The following is a 15,441-nucleotide window of genomic DNA, read 5'->3' as shown; positions in this document are numbered from 1 at the left end:
ATCAAGTGATCCATGCCTTGTCACCCAACCCCAGCTTCTGGCAAACAGAGGCTAGGGACACCATAACAGAAGCTAGGGACACCAAAGTGCCTAGCAGTAGTACTTAAGATTTCAAATACTGCGCAACAAACTCTGGGATGGGACAGGAGCATGGTATGGTACCAAACCGCTCACTTGAAGTTTTCACCACATGCAAACGTTGGCCAATTATATGTAGGCAGATGAACTGCACAGATGTTCATGCAGATCCAGTTACCGCTGCTGTTACAAAGACACTCCTATTGGAACCCGGTGCTCAACCACATCACAGAAAGACAGAAAGACAGAAAGAAAACTTCCTTGGTCTACTTAGGCTAATGAACCTAAAAGTGAAAAGTTTGTGCAACAATGGAGAAATGTATCAAGTGACATGTAAACCCATCTTCTAAAGGGCATACAGTCCATACAGTCCATGCTCCCTGCCTTCAAATGTCCAAAGGACATACGGTTTCGCACTGCATAACTTGGGTGTCTAATACAATCACGAGAGCACATGGACGGCAAGACAATCTAAAAAATGTGAAAGTTGGCTTCAGAGAGAGGAGCTCAACAGTTTAAGGGATCAGGCTAAGTTTTTTGTACATGTTCTTAAGCTATTAACCGTTTTTCAGATACAGAGCTCTTTCAATATACTGAGAATTTAGGCATGTCTTTAAATATGCCTACAGCTATATTCAGCTTAGAGCTTGCCTGTCCATCTCTGAAAACCAGACTACCTCAGGATGCGAACTCTTAGAGCAGTTACGCATGTTCAAAACAGGGATCAATCCTCCCCTCATCTCAAATCAGAGAGTGTCACCATGCTGCACATGAAGGAAACGAATATTGTGATAAAAGCTAAAAATACAAAGTACCATTCACTGACGAGTTGATGGCAAAAGGAAATCTCCATGACTGAAAGCTGAATTTAGCAAGTATTAACACTAAAAGCTAAAAAGGACACTGAGGCACGGATTATATTAATCTAAAAGCATGAGAAAGTTACTACTATTGAGTGGGATCCATTCAGCTCTTTAATTATAATTAATTTACATTATAGCAGGAAAACAATTAATGAAATCTTCCAGTTAATGGTAACACTAATGTGCATGGGTCCTTTTACCAGATGAGCTAGAAAATGAGTTTCCCCTCTCTTCCCTCTAGCTAAGTCAATATCCTTTCTAAACTTCTTAGCTGTAACAGAGTCACTCCCTGTATGCTACAGCTAGACCATTCACCAAGCTAACTCAAATAGGAGACGAACGGAACCCTTAGCACACAAAGCAGATGCTGCATGGAAATTAAAGAATTTCCACACAGTATAAGCAGCAAAGTGTCGTCTTTTGGTAAACAATTTTAAAATGCATTATGGTCTAAATGCTTCTCTTACTTTGGATCTTTATCCTGATTTTTAGTTAATAAGTAAAATACCATGAGACACAAAGTGCTCTTATGGCCAATGTTAGATTGAGCAGGTCACACAAAGCCATCACATCTATCCACACAGACTTCATTTCTTAGTCCTAAACAACAGTAAAATCGTACGTCTGCAAACTTGGGCAGAAACTATGATGGGAGGTCTGTAAAGGACACCTTTTAACACAATATTGTCTCAGACGCACCATAAAGTGACGGAGTTGCTCTTCATTAGAAAAGCAAGACCACAGCATTGGTACAATCTCATAGCACCATCTGTGAAATAGGCTAATTATCCTTCTACCTACCTTCATTTGTGTCAGTTATTGCCTTGGCAATGTTTTCTACATCAAGGATATCAATTGGTTTCATGAAAAAAAAAAAATCTGTCCACTTAATGCCCATTTTCCAGAGTCTGAACACAAATGAAATTTTCCCCTTATCTATTTTACTGGCTTCATATGGCCTTTTTCAACCTTTATTGTTTGCCTCTTTAGCATCTGTTACTAAAGAACTCAGAACCCAGATTAAATCCTGGCATGACTGGATAGAGAAACTGTTGAGATGTGCCACATTGTTGAACAGCCAGACTTCAGGTACTGAAGTAGTCCCTTCCCCGCAGATGGAGTGGGAGGTCATGAGATGACATTTCCCAGTGGCCTAATGAAAAAACCCATGAACATCTGGTGTGTGTTCGCTAGAAGAGTTCAGTAACAAAGATGGTTTTAATGCATTAGCTCCAATTGTCACCACGCTACAGGCAAATGATGAGAGAAGCTACGGGGATATACATGAGGTCTTTACTAGGTTTACAGATAAGTTGCCATTATTCCAGATCAAACACATCTTAAACATGCAAAAAAGACACTTAAGACCTATAGCTTAAAGCTGTGTTGCTATTAAAGTTGAAAAGCCAACCACAGGGACTCACTCTTCAGACAAAGTGTGAATTAGTGTCCACCATTCCATGGTTCCAAAGGAATCCTACAAAATCAACCAGGCAGTTTTCCCCTTTCTACATGTTGAAGCCCAAAGGCATCAGTGTTTATAGGTGCAAAAAATTAAGTTAAAAGGAGCCAACTTCCCTCTCTTATACCTCGGTCCCATTTATTTCTGGTTAAACTTGATCTTGTAAGTACCTATTAAAGTTTCTTCTCTAGGTACGGAGCCTTTCAACAACTTGGCTTTTTTCTATAGAAGCCAGCTGGCTGCTGACACTACTGCTGAAGTTTTGTTACTGGCTGAGTCACATGGTCCTGCTTGACAGCAGTTGAATGCTATGGTAATATAAATATTCTAATAAGGAAGTCGCAGTCCACTCACATAGATCCCAATAAGCAGAAAGTTTGTCAAATCAAATAATGTGCAACAAAATTTCTCATCTGCCCTTTACACTAATAAAAGGGAGGAGCCTCAGAAAGGGATAAATGGATGCTGTGGCACATTCTGGGCAAAAAGATTTTCTATCAAACTGGAGTTTTTTAGTTTACAGGGGGGAAAAAATGTTACCTTTTTTGAGCATTACACCACACTACTGGTTGCATGTGGAAAACAGTCACCCCTTTTCTCCATAAGTCTCAAACTTAGTCCCAGTCTCTGGCTCCAGTTCCAATACAGAAATAAAACTATGAAGTTTTACACGCTCCTTTCAGAGCGGGTGATCACTGGAATTCCATAGTCAAGAAAGAATTCTCACCAGGCAGCTACAGAAGTGCTGCACAAACAAACAACATAAAAAAACACCTTACCCTAGATACAGAAATAGAGACACAGACGAGATGCAGAACCATATAGGCTCTGGTCACTCTTGTAACTTAATAGCTTTGGTCATTCTAGTAGACCAAATGCTACAAGGAACTGTAATTCTCTCCCTGTAAGTATCCAGATTTTTTAAATTTTCTGTTAAATAACCCCTAGACTCTACCTAAAACAAAGTAAAGCTCCATTCAGATCAAGTTACAAGGTATCCAAGCTGTGGAATGGTAGTGTAGCAAGAGCGGTGTAACACCACACGTCAAATTTTGCAGCGTGTTCTGCTAAACAAGAACAAAGTCAATGCAATTCTAGATAAATCATGAAACAATCAAATAATTCTACAAAACTCTATAAAAGCCCTCAAATTTAACTATATTGATCCATTAGTTTGAGCATTCAGAAACGAATTAGGTTTTGAATCCTATTGCCGATCAGAGACTGAAAGAAAACTTAAGTTTTCTGAAAAGTGCTTAGGCAGTGGTTCTCAAACTTGTGTACTGGTGACCCCTTTCATATAGCAAGCTGCTGAGTGTGACCCCCCCTTAAATATGTTAAAAAAGTGTTTTTAATTTATAACACCATTAGAAATGCTGGAGGCAAAGCGGGGTTTCGGGTGGAGGCTGACAGCTCACGACCCCCCATGTAATAACCTCACGACCCCCTGAGAGGGTCCCAACTCCCAGATTGAGAACCCCTGTGCTTAGGTCTCATTTTTGGAGAGAGAAGAGACAGATGCTTATCTTGTTTTACCTCCTGTTAGCTCCATGGTTAGCTTTTCATTTTCAATCATCTTCTTCTTCTCTTCTAATTCAGCAATCAGATTTTCCTTCAACTCAATTTTCTTATCTTCGAACTCCTTCACTGCTGCCTTCTTCTCTTTGATATAATTTCTCTCCACCTGCTCTGTCTAATGCAAGCCAAAAAGAAACAGAGGATTAAGGAAGAGAAGCCTAATGACCAGGATGTACACTACAAGTGGAAAGGGGAACTAATGCTAACAAGGACTGATTAGTTTTGGAGTAGAGCAGCCATAGTCAGCTTACATTTTAAAAGGTATATCAACATTTCTATGACCAGTTGAAAAATGCTTAAGAAAATGAACAATAAACAAATGACTACACTGGCAATAGTTGTGCTACTCATATTAAATAAATCTTCTTTTGTAATGCTTCATAACACCTAACTCAAATATCATAAAGTTCTTTAACAGAGCAATCCCCAATATTATACAATTAGTATAATTTATCCATTTTGCAGGTAGGTTAAAAGAAGGAAGACAAGTTAAATGATTTACCAAAATACATACCTAATGTAAAAAAAAAAAATCCCACAAATGGCTATTTTTAGTGACTGTTTAATTTTTTTTTAAACCATCTTCAGCAGTTACTTGAGTAGTGGTATGGATGGCAGTTTATGCTATATCTCAGCTATGGTAATCAATTTTAAATAAAGAAAACCTCTACATAGATTTCCTGGAAAAAAAATGAACATGAGCTACCATGTGATAAGATACTAGGCTTAAAAAACAGACTGGTATTTTATTTCTAGAAGCTAAGAACACATGAACACTTACTTCTAGCTGGAGGAAGAGTTCTGAAAGATAAAAAATACAGGTCTAGTTAGCATCACTTTATTATCCTTACAAGACACACAACAACAACTTGCCTTACTAAGTAACTCGGTTTTGCAGCCAAAAAAGGTGGAGTAAACAGGGTACATACCTATCCCATTCTGATGCACATTTCATAGTTCTACATTGTTGATTCCAGCATACATGTGCCAAAATTTCTGTAAAAGTATATTATAGGCTGACATTTTGTAGGTGCATTTAAACCACAGGTGGTAGAGCAGTGTCCTATTTCTGATCCATTTCTGTTGGGCCAAGCTGCCATGTTTAATGGCATTTAAAAGGCAGTTGGAATTTTTTCTAGCTTAAGATGCTATTTAAAAAGTTGGCACTAGATTTAGCTTTCCAGATTAAATGAAAACTTGAAAGATGCAGCTGACAATGCCAGATGAATGTTCTGCAAAGAACCATGGTTTAAACAGATTTCACTAGGCCCAGCTGTCATTGCTTCAGCAGCACTTCTTTGGCAGAAAAGCCCTTTCATCAATTTGAGTTAACAGACATGAGGTTAACTGCCCCACAGCAGATGAGGAGCATATTAATGCACCACATAAAGCAAACTATATCCTGTCTCAATTACATAATTCAGTTCATACATTGAGGCCAGGGAAGAGTATTGCCCATAAGTGCAGCAGTCCTGCTCTTAATGAAATCAGTGGCAAAATTCTCAACAACTTCAAACTGAGCAGGATTACTGGAGGATGTGCGTCCCAAAATGAGGATTTTACTCAAGACTGTGATAACAAATTCAAAGTAAACTAAGGCTCTTGATCAGTCCTTACTTCACTATATCAAATATTGATAATTGTGATCTTCAACCTCTGGCAAGCAGCAAGAGCTAGGAACAATAGGTAAGTTCTGAACAGAATAGGTGCATTAAAGAATTATATTTGTGATCTATTTTAGGTAAGAATTTATATGCATCAGGAAGCCACATCAAGATGGCATACAAAAATTTGTTTCAAGGCCAGAAATGACAACTGTGCAATTAAGGCCAGTCTTGATTTCTTAAGAGCTTTGCAATGAAAGCTTAGATAAGGAACGAATGCTTCTTTTACAGAAATAACAAAAAAAAAAATGCAAGTCCAAAGAATTGAGAATTTTGTACATATTAGACAGAGACAAATAAAAATGCAGACAGGGCAAGAACACAATTTCAGTTGCCACCCTTCCCAATATTGCTGTAGTTGGCAGTAGGAGTTTTATCACAAGCGTGAAAATTAACACCATCTGTCCCCCAATGGAAGAACTCTGCCACTGCAGCAAAGATCTCATTGATCCCTGCCAGCCCAGGGTACACACTGCAGTTTAGTCTGACGTTAACAGATTACAAAAACACAAAAATAGTACTGGAGTCCAATTCTAAACTACATCAAATTCATCTTCTATGCTTGAAGACAAATTCCTGCAGAGAGCACAAGGAAGAGATCAGTGCAGTTCAAGTTTCACTGGCAAATTCTTTGAGGGGACAAATACAGTCCTAGAAACATTGGTAGTGCACCATTCATATGATGGTCAGTGTTCACTTGAGATTTGTTAGTGGCTTTTAAACAGTGATATCAGAACCCACAGTATAAACACGCTGCAGTGCAAAATGGCCTAGGTATCTGTACAGCATTACAAGGTTTTATTCCTCACTGCTGAAGGGTGGAAGAACACTGCTACATTTTCATTTCTGACTCCCACACATTCCCTTCTGAGAAGGGATCTCTAATTAAGTGGAAGATAAAAAGCTACATAGGAATGAGTGAACAAGAACTAATTTAATTTCTGAACTACTCACTCTAGAAGCACACACTGGAAGACCGTATGGCAGCCTGTTTCCCTGACAACTTCCCATAACTGCTATGGGGAATTTTGAATTACATTAACAGGCTTTGATACACGAAGTTTTACATACAAAGATTTACTGAGCGTCCTATCAACAGCTTCACAATTAAAGTAGCACTGCTACTGGCCTCATGGTTGAGCAGTAGATACCTGGAGACTAATTCGGTCCTTTGATCCTAGGCCAGTAAGCTGCGGTGTGATTAACAAGCAGCAAGCCCAGCCCCCACAGTCATGTAGGACAAAGCTGCCCTGGAGCAAAGTCTCTAACCAATTCCAAAGGACAAGCAGTGAACTCTTCAGGAAGCTGTCTAGCCCCTATTGCATGCCCCTCTTGTTGGAAGGAATCACTACAGCAGCAGGCTTGAAAGAAGGTGATTGAAAGAACAATTAAAAGAAGTTAAATACTATAATTTACAAGAGGTCATATTAGACTATAAAAAGAAAAGGAGTACTTGTGGCACCTTAGAGACTAACCAATTTATTTGAGCATGAGCTTTCGTGAGCTACAGCTCACTTCATCAGATGCATACCGTGGAAACTGCAGCAGACTTTATATATACACAGAGAATATGAAACAATACCTCCTCCTGCTGGTAATAGCTTATCTAAAGTAATCTTCAGGTTAGGCCATTTCCAGCACAAATCCAGGTTTTCTCACCCTCCACCCCCCCACACAAATTCACTCTCCTGCTGGTGATAACCCATCCAAAGTGACAACTCTTTACACAATGTGCATGATAATGAAGTTAGGCCATTTCCTGCACAAATCCAGGTTCTCTCACTCCCTCACCCCCCTCCAAAACCCACCCCCATACACACACAAACTCACTCTCCTGCTGGTAATAGCTCATCCAAACTGACCACTCTCCAAGTTTAAATCCAAGTTAAACCAGAACATCTCGGGGGGGGGGGGGGGGGGGTAGGAAAAAACAAGAGGAAATAGGCTACCTTGCATAATGACTTAGCCACTCCCAGTCTCTATTTAAGCCTAAATTAATAGTATCCAATTTGCAAATGAATTCCAATTCAGCAGTTTCTCGCTGGAGTCTGGATTTGAAGTTTTTTTGTTTTAAGATAGCGACCTTCATGTCTGTGATTGCGTGACCAGTATATATAAAGTCTGCTGCAGTTTCCACGGTATGCATCTGATGAAGTGAGGTGTAGCTCACGAAAGCTCATGCTCAAATAAATTGGTTAGTCTCTAAGGTGCCACAAGTACTCCTTTTCTTTTTGCGAATACAGACTAACACGGCTGTTACTCTGAAACCTGTCATATTAGACTATGAGATCTTATTACTTGAACTGTAGGCATACAAGTGCCTAGTCAAAACTGCTGTTTACTGATAAACATATTATAGTTAGCCAATACACCTGCAGAAAAGCATGATGGATTCTGTTATGCCTTATGCATACTCAGCAAAGAAGCCATTTAGCATCACCAAAAAGAATGAAAGACTGGAGAATCTTTGGCTCCTGCCAACCCTGTTCTCCTAGGATTGAATCCATGTCATGTTTCTTGGGTGTGATTCTCATCTGTGAGGCACCTACATAATTTAAAGGTTCTTTGCATGCATTTTTTTTAAAACAAAAATCCAGCTCACCTGCATTCCGTATCCGTTCCTTGTATTGCTGATCCAGTTTTTTCATTCTTTTTTGATATTCTTGCAAAGTACCTAATTGAAATAAATTGCAGATTGCCATAAGGTCATATTGTTTTCTAATACTGAATCTTAGATAGTCCATACTCTCTAGGTAAATTTAGCATTTCAGATAAAGTATACATTTATTGAGGAAAAAAAGCCTAAACAGAAGACTGCTACCCTGCTTCCCAAAAACCAGCCAGAATATTTATGTAGCAGCACCATCCACTTTGTGTGCATGGCAGGAGATGGCTGAATTTGTTTTGTAAGTAGAGTCATAAGTGTGTGAGAGGTATCCTGCAGTCTCTCAAAGGTGGGAAGCTGCCAAAGGCACATCACATACAGAAAGGGAGATACATAGGAAGTATGGACTATAACAGTGAAGAATGAAGTTGTGTGAGAAGACCCATGAGCTCCAACAGCAACTTTTCCTCATGGTCACTGTCTCAAGAGACATTTTTCTAGAGGGCTATGAGGTACATCTCATTTAAAAACCCTACCACAATTAGGTGAAACACAAGCCCTCACATTTCCGACACCTCATTTAATTGCAAAACCATCTCACAAGTGAAAGTATTGAAGAAAGGGACTTTTTCACTAAAATGTAAACATGATTTCAAGCCCTCATTCTACTGCACACAGAACAAAACAGTGTGTCCATCTTCTATGGACAACACTTTCAGGACATTACTACGGTCATTTCTCGCTTCCACTTAGACACTTTTTAGAAACTGAAAATTTTATGGTCAGAAAAAAACCTACTAATTTTAAACCCTACCTTCCTGCAATTGCTGTAACTGCCTCTTAAGAGATGCCAGTTTGTCCTGATACATCCTGCAAAGAGAGGGCAATATTACATAAACAGGTCAACCACACTGTTTGTTTCACCACCTGCTTAGGTGAATAAATCCATTTCATTTTCTCACCAAGTAAAGAGGTCCTCCTGAAAAGACTTTTACAAGAGGGAGTATTGTTCAATTTAAAATCTGTACTGCCACTTAATTATAAAATAAACCAAAAAAGGTTATGCTGGGAACCTCAGAAATAATTGTTGCAAGATGTTTTGCTCCACTGATATTAAGAACAGTACCACAGAATCATTTTGCCATCTTAACTTCTGGCAAGTCTCAATCTTTGTTCCCCAGATCCCCATCTGTAGGAAGGGGCTACTTCCATGCCTTATGAGTCTTGGCTTTAGAGTAAGTCTTCTCCAAGACCTATGCAACAGAGGTTAAGAGTAAAACTGTGGCAAAGCCACGAACAGAACTTTAATCTCCTGCCTCGAAGATCTGTGGTTTTAACCTAAGTTCATCCTTCCTGCCAAGCATAAAACATCTTTGTCAACAAGTGAGAGACTACTGAATGCTACACTGCATTTAAAGATCAAGAAAAGCTATTTTACTAGGCTCTGAGAGTCCAAAAAGTCTGGCTTACTGGGCTATCGTTGTTGGTAGTGTACTATGCAAGAACATGAAGTGGGTGTCTTCTTTGTTTGGGAGGTACCAAGTAGGCCTTCTGGACAATATAGGGATCATAGTTGGATGTCTCCAGGAAAGTCACATCCACCTCTTTTTGTCCAGAAGGAGAGCAGCCAGTGCGCAGGTTCTTGAACAGGTTAAGCAGTTTTTATGTGGGGCAAAGGAGAATCCTAATGAGTCCAATATAGTTACCTATCCCCGTTGGGCGAGGCACTATGCAATCAGAATGTCAGCCTCTATCTTAGAGTTAAAAAATCTCAGGATATGTGTACACTAGAAATGTTACAGTGGGCACAGCTGCGCCGTTGTAGTCCTGTAGTGTAGATACTTACTACAGTGACGGAAGGGGTTTTCCGTCATGCTAGTAAATCCACCTCTCCAAGAGGCAGTAGCTAGATCAAGAGAAGAATTCTTCCACTGACATAGCAACGATTACACCAGGGCTTAGGGTGGCTTAATTACATCACACAGGGCATGAAATTTTTCACAGCCAAGTGATGTACTTAAGCCAACTTAACTTTGTAATGTAGACCAGCCTCTTGGATGCCAGAAAATGTTTTTGGTTTAGGAGGAAGGGGTACCTTACTTACTGTTCTTTCATTTCTACATAGTCCTCTTCATCATGCTTTGCCAAGTCAGTTTCACTAGCATCCTCAGTATCTGAACAAGGGGAAGAGAAATTTGATAACACCAAACAAATCAAATCATTTTTAAAGAAATGAGTGATTGTGGCACACGTGCAGTTATTCCAAATTAATTTAGTGCAGCCAAAGAAAGGATATATTTTGACATTTCCAATTTTGGAGATGATTCAAACCATCGTACACATTTCCTACACATATAAGCTGTTCAAGATGGGCGCGCAAACATTTAAAAGGAACCTTGGTAGTATATCAAAAAGAATCAGTTTTTGACATAGGATACCCCCGCGATTTCCTCCCACCCACTCCACTCCATTTCATTTTTTGGATGAAATCAAGTTATTTTAGCACTTTTAAATGCAAGGGCTTGACATCATTAATTGAACCAGGCATAGCACCAACAGCGCTTTGCAGTCTTCCTCCTTATAGCTTTAACCCTGACCTGCTGCTTCCATCCTTAACTCCCATATAACTGTATCAATACACCTTTATCTTGACCTATAGCACTACAAAGCAGAGTTTCAGAGTAGAAGCCGTAGTAGTCTGTATTCGCAAAAAGAAAAGGAGTACTTGTGGCACCTTAGAGACTAACCAATTTATTTGAGCATGAGCTTTCGTGAGCTACAGCTCACTTCGTCGACGAAGTGAGCTGTAGCTCGAAAGCTTATGCTCAAATAAATTGGTTAGTCTCTAAGGTGCCACAAGTACTCCTTTTCTTTTTACAAAGCAGAGTGATAATTATACTAAGTTCCGCAGTAGTTTGCAACAGAAACAAGGGGCCCACTGAAGATATAATTAAAGTAATGTTATTTCACCTAGTCTTCTCAGATGTGTACTCCAGTATCTACATATAAGAAAGACTATTACCACAGATTTGTCGGACACTGATAAAACAGGTTAATGCTGCATTACAAATTCTCTGCAGCTCCTCTACATCTCCTCCTTTAAAGACTGAATGGGAACAGTTAACTACCGTCTCACTCCTCGAGCTCATCTGGTCAAGTCAGGGATTAGACACATTGGAAGGGTAGAGCTGGAAAGCCTGCACTGCCAGTACATTAGCTATTGTGTGGACTTGGAACTTCAGTCTCTAATTCCATCTGCCCTTCTCAGATTTCTTCCTTAAAATACCAAACACTTCAGGTTCCTTGTGTTAAGATAAAACTCAATGTATCAAATAAGGTATCAGTCAAAGAGATAGCTACAGCAAACCATGCTAGAGAGGGCCACATCTGCTAAGATAAACTGAGGAAGCCTTGGTATTTTAATTCAAACACATCACAATAAATTTTAGCCACACTGGGTGCGTTTAAAATGATTTATGACAACTCTAAACATCAAAAGGGAAGGACTATTCAGAGAAGATGAAGAGTCCTTAAAAACACCCTCACCTTCCCCACCCCAGGATATCAAGACTTCAGAAAAGCCTTGAACGCACTAATGCTTTCATGATATGCCACAATAAGATGCTTAAAGCAACTCGCCTTAAACTGAAATATGAAAAAATGAGAGCACAAAGCAGATGATTCCCTTTCACAGCATCATCTCCTCCCTGTCACCCCAAGAGTCTCTCTCAACATTGTGCATGGCTCATTTCTTCCTCCTTCTTCTTCCCCTTGTATCTACAAAGGGTCCCTCCCCTAACCTTCTATGACCCATTTCTCTTATTATACTTCCTAATTTCATCCTTCTGTACCCCCAACCATACCCTTTCTTCCCAACCCCTGGAGCACCACCTCTTCTTTTGTTACTTTTATACCACTGAAACAAAGCCAAATGCCACCCCAACTGCCATGTTCTTACTTTGTCCTTTCACTATCCCTCTCCCCCCAACCACCTCTTCTGTGTGCCCCATTAAACCCCTCCTCTACCCCAGTATCTTTTCTGATCATATTGGAGTCCCTCTTCCAATTCTCTTTTCCATCACTTCTCTATTTCTCTTTTCCCATCTCATTATCCCAATAACCCAGCTAGCTTCCTCTTGTCCTGGATCATTTTCTCCATCTAACTCATCTCACCCATGCCCCTGAGTCTCCAAATTCCTCTCCAAAACACTCTCTACTGCCTTTTTTATCCCAGTTCACCTGAACTCATTCCGTTCTCCACCAAGCTGTTAAATCAATTCCTCACCCAAACTTCCTCCTCTTCCACTATTGCAGTAACTCCCTGGATTTCCTCTGCCACACATTCCTACTCCCCAGGATCACCCAGGCACCCTCTCCCCACCTCGGGCAGCTTAGCCACCTGCCAAGCCGTCAAACTACCTGAACCCCATCTCCTGGTACACCCCACCCCACCCCCTTCCCCCACTTCGCCCTCCCCCCTGCGCCCCGGCCCTCCCCCCGCCTCCCTCTGCCCGCTGTGAGGAGGGCGGGGGGAGCCACTCACCCTCGTCGGAGTCCCGGGCCCGGCCGCTGCGCTCGCCGTCCTCCTCCTCGGCGCTCTCCAGCTCCTCCTCCTCGTAGTACTCGGGGCCGGGGGGCAGCGCGGCGGGGGGCAGCCCCGCCGGGACAGGGGCCGGGGGCGCGGGAGACACCAGCCCGGCCGCGCTCATAGCGGCGGGACGCGGCCCGGCCGGAACTCGGACTCTCCTGCTCCCGCCGCCTCAGCCGGGACTCGGGCTCGGCGGCAGCTGGCCGAGGACCTCAGCGCGCCACTTCCGGGTCCCAGGGTCTGCCTAGGCGGGGCCTCGCGCAGGCGGATGCGCAGGACTCCTACATCCGGGGAGAAATGGGAGGAGTCAGGTGCTCCGGCTGGGCGGGAGGGGGCGGGGCTGAGCTCTGGGCCCCTCGCTTTGGGAGCGGCAGATTCGAAACCTGGGCGGGCCCCAGTCAGGGGAGGGGGCAGATCCCGGGCCGGGTCTGGATCCAGGGTCGGGTAGCGACTGGGCGGGTGGAGGGCCGGACTGAGTCTGAGGCGGATCCAGCAAGCCTGACTTCAGTGCCCGGCAAAGTGGTTGAACCTAGTAAAGAGCAGACCTGTCAGACAGGTGGATGAATGTGATTTGGGGTCCGGTGATGAAGTGAGCTGTAGCCCAGGGAAACTGATGCTCAAATAAATTGGTTAGTCTCTAAGGTGCCACAAGTACTCCTTTTCTTTTTGTGGATAGAGACTAACACGGCTGCTAACTCTGAAAAGTGGCTGTAGCGTACGTAGATTTTAAGAAAGCCTTTGACAAGGCCCCTCACCAAAGGCTCTTAAGCAAAGTAAGCTGTTGGGGGATAAGAGGGAAGGTGCTCTCCTGGATCAAAGTCACTGGTTAAAAGATAGGAAACAAAGGGTAGGTATAAATGGTCAGTTTTCAGGATGGAGAGAGGTAAATAGTGGTGTCCCCCAGGGGGTCTGTACTGGGATCAGTACTGTTCAACGTATTCCTAAATGATCTGGAAAAAGGGGTAAACAGTGAGGTGGCAACATTTGCAGATGATACAAAACTAATCAAGATAGTTAAGTCCCAGGCAGACTGCGAAGAGCTAGAAAAAGATCTCTCAGAACTGGGTGACTGGACAACAAAATGGCAGATGAAAGTCAATGTTGATAAATGCAAAGCAATGCACATTGGAAAACATAATCCCAACTATACATATAAAATGATGGGGTCTAAATTAGCTGTTACCAGTCAAGAACGAGATCTTGGAGTCATTGTGGATAGTTCTCTGAAAACATCCACTCAAAGTACAGCAGCTGTCAAAAAAGCGAACAGAATGTTGGGAATCATTAAGAAAGGGATAGATAGTAAGACAGAAAATATCATACTGCCGCTATATAAATCCATGATACGCCCACATCTTGAATACTGTGTACAGATGTGGTCGCTCCATCTCAAAAAAGATATATTAGAATTGGAAAAGGTTCAGAAAAGGGCAACAAAAATTATTAGGGGTATGGAATCGCTGCCATATGTGGAGAGATTAATAAAACAGACTTTTAGCAGAAGCCTGACATTCCTCTGTAGTTGATCTGGAGAAACAGAAATCCTGCCTCCAAACTACACTTCAAATATTTTTATGTTGTAAAGTTATTACTATATGGCACTGAAACTTGGAGGCTTATTAAGATCTTACTATCTAAACTCCAAGTTTTCATAAATAGCTGCCTCAGAAAGTCCTCGGTATCAGATGGCTAGAAAATAAAATGACAAAGAATTATGTATGAAACAAACTGGTAGGACAGGAAATTATGGAAATAAAATGGAGATGGCTAGGACACACATGGAGTAAAGACCTGAATAACAGCAAGACAGGCATTGGACAGGAACCCCCCGGGACAAGAGGCAATGAGGTAGACCAAGGTTAACATGGAAGTGCACAACAGAAGCAGAATTGAAAAAGCTATCAAAATGTCATGGGAGGAAGCTAAGACTGCAGCAGGAGACTGGTACCTCGGAGGGAGCTGCATTCAGTGTCTGTATGTATACAACTATCAATTTAGCTTAATTTGGTAACTGACCAACTTAAGCTAGATCTGTTTGTAACTGGCTTATAGCAATTTAATTGTGTTCACAAGGGGGTTTGCACCATTTAAATGTGATTTTAAAAATAAACACTTTTAAACAGGAGCAGTTTTTGTATGGCACTAAGGCCTGGTTCTTAAAATGCTTTGGGATCTACAGTGAGAGCACCTGCCACATAAAAGTAAAATCTCCCATACTGCTTGGAGGGAGACAACAGAGGGCGCATAAGAGCTGTCAAGGATCCTCTTGCCTCATACTTCCTAACAGCTTGTGTAAATCGGTTCAGCTGTGGCTTGTTTTTCTTCCAGTGTATAAAACACGCATTGTTACATACTTCAGATTCAGACACTTCCCTTATCCACGGGTTGCAATGCTCCTGCCCCAGGAGATTTACTTTTCAGCTGGGGAGAAGGTCTCTGCCGGGCTTCTCAGATCTAGAGGGATGGGTTCACCTACTCACTGGCCCAATGGAAAATGAGTATGATTCCCTCATTCACTCTAGTGGTTGTTTTAACATCTGTGGCACAAACCACAATGATTTTGATGATCTGGTTCTGCTCATCATCAGCTACTCAGGATCATG

General features: G+C 41.7%; 1 protein-coding gene across 2 annotated transcripts in view; it reads right to left on the bottom strand.

Annotated features, from left to right (window-relative positions):
• Positions 1-13,079, bottom strand: part of SUDS3 (SIN3A corepressor complex component SDS3) — a 30,826-nt gene extending 17,747 nt beyond the window's left edge. The window contains exons 1-6 of one of the 2 annotated variants that reach the window (XM_077834894.1): positions 12,794-13,079; positions 10,355-10,424; positions 9,065-9,120; positions 8,248-8,319; positions 4,763-4,782; positions 3,940-4,096 (exon numbers count right to left, since the gene is read on the bottom strand). In XM_077834894.1, coding sequence (XP_077691020.1) covers positions 3,940-4,096; positions 4,763-4,782; positions 8,248-8,319; positions 9,065-9,120; positions 10,355-10,424; positions 12,794-12,959 — 541 coding nt within the window. In that variant the 5' untranslated portion in view covers positions 12,960-13,079. The remainder of the gene's footprint in view (positions 1-3,939; positions 4,097-4,762; positions 4,783-8,247; positions 8,320-9,064; positions 9,121-10,354; positions 10,425-12,793) is intronic. The other variant, XM_077834895.1, reaches the window with a different exon arrangement.
• Positions 13,080-15,441: the final 2,362 nt, after the last annotated feature.

This window comes from Eretmochelys imbricata, chromosome 15, assembly GCF_965152235.1.
Source record: "Eretmochelys imbricata isolate rEreImb1 chromosome 15, rEreImb1.hap1, whole genome shotgun sequence".
Taxonomy (NCBI): domain Eukaryota; kingdom Metazoa; phylum Chordata; order Testudines; family Cheloniidae; genus Eretmochelys; species Eretmochelys imbricata.
Note: the sequence above shows the minus strand (reverse complement) of the source record. Positions and strands in the feature narration are given on the sequence as shown.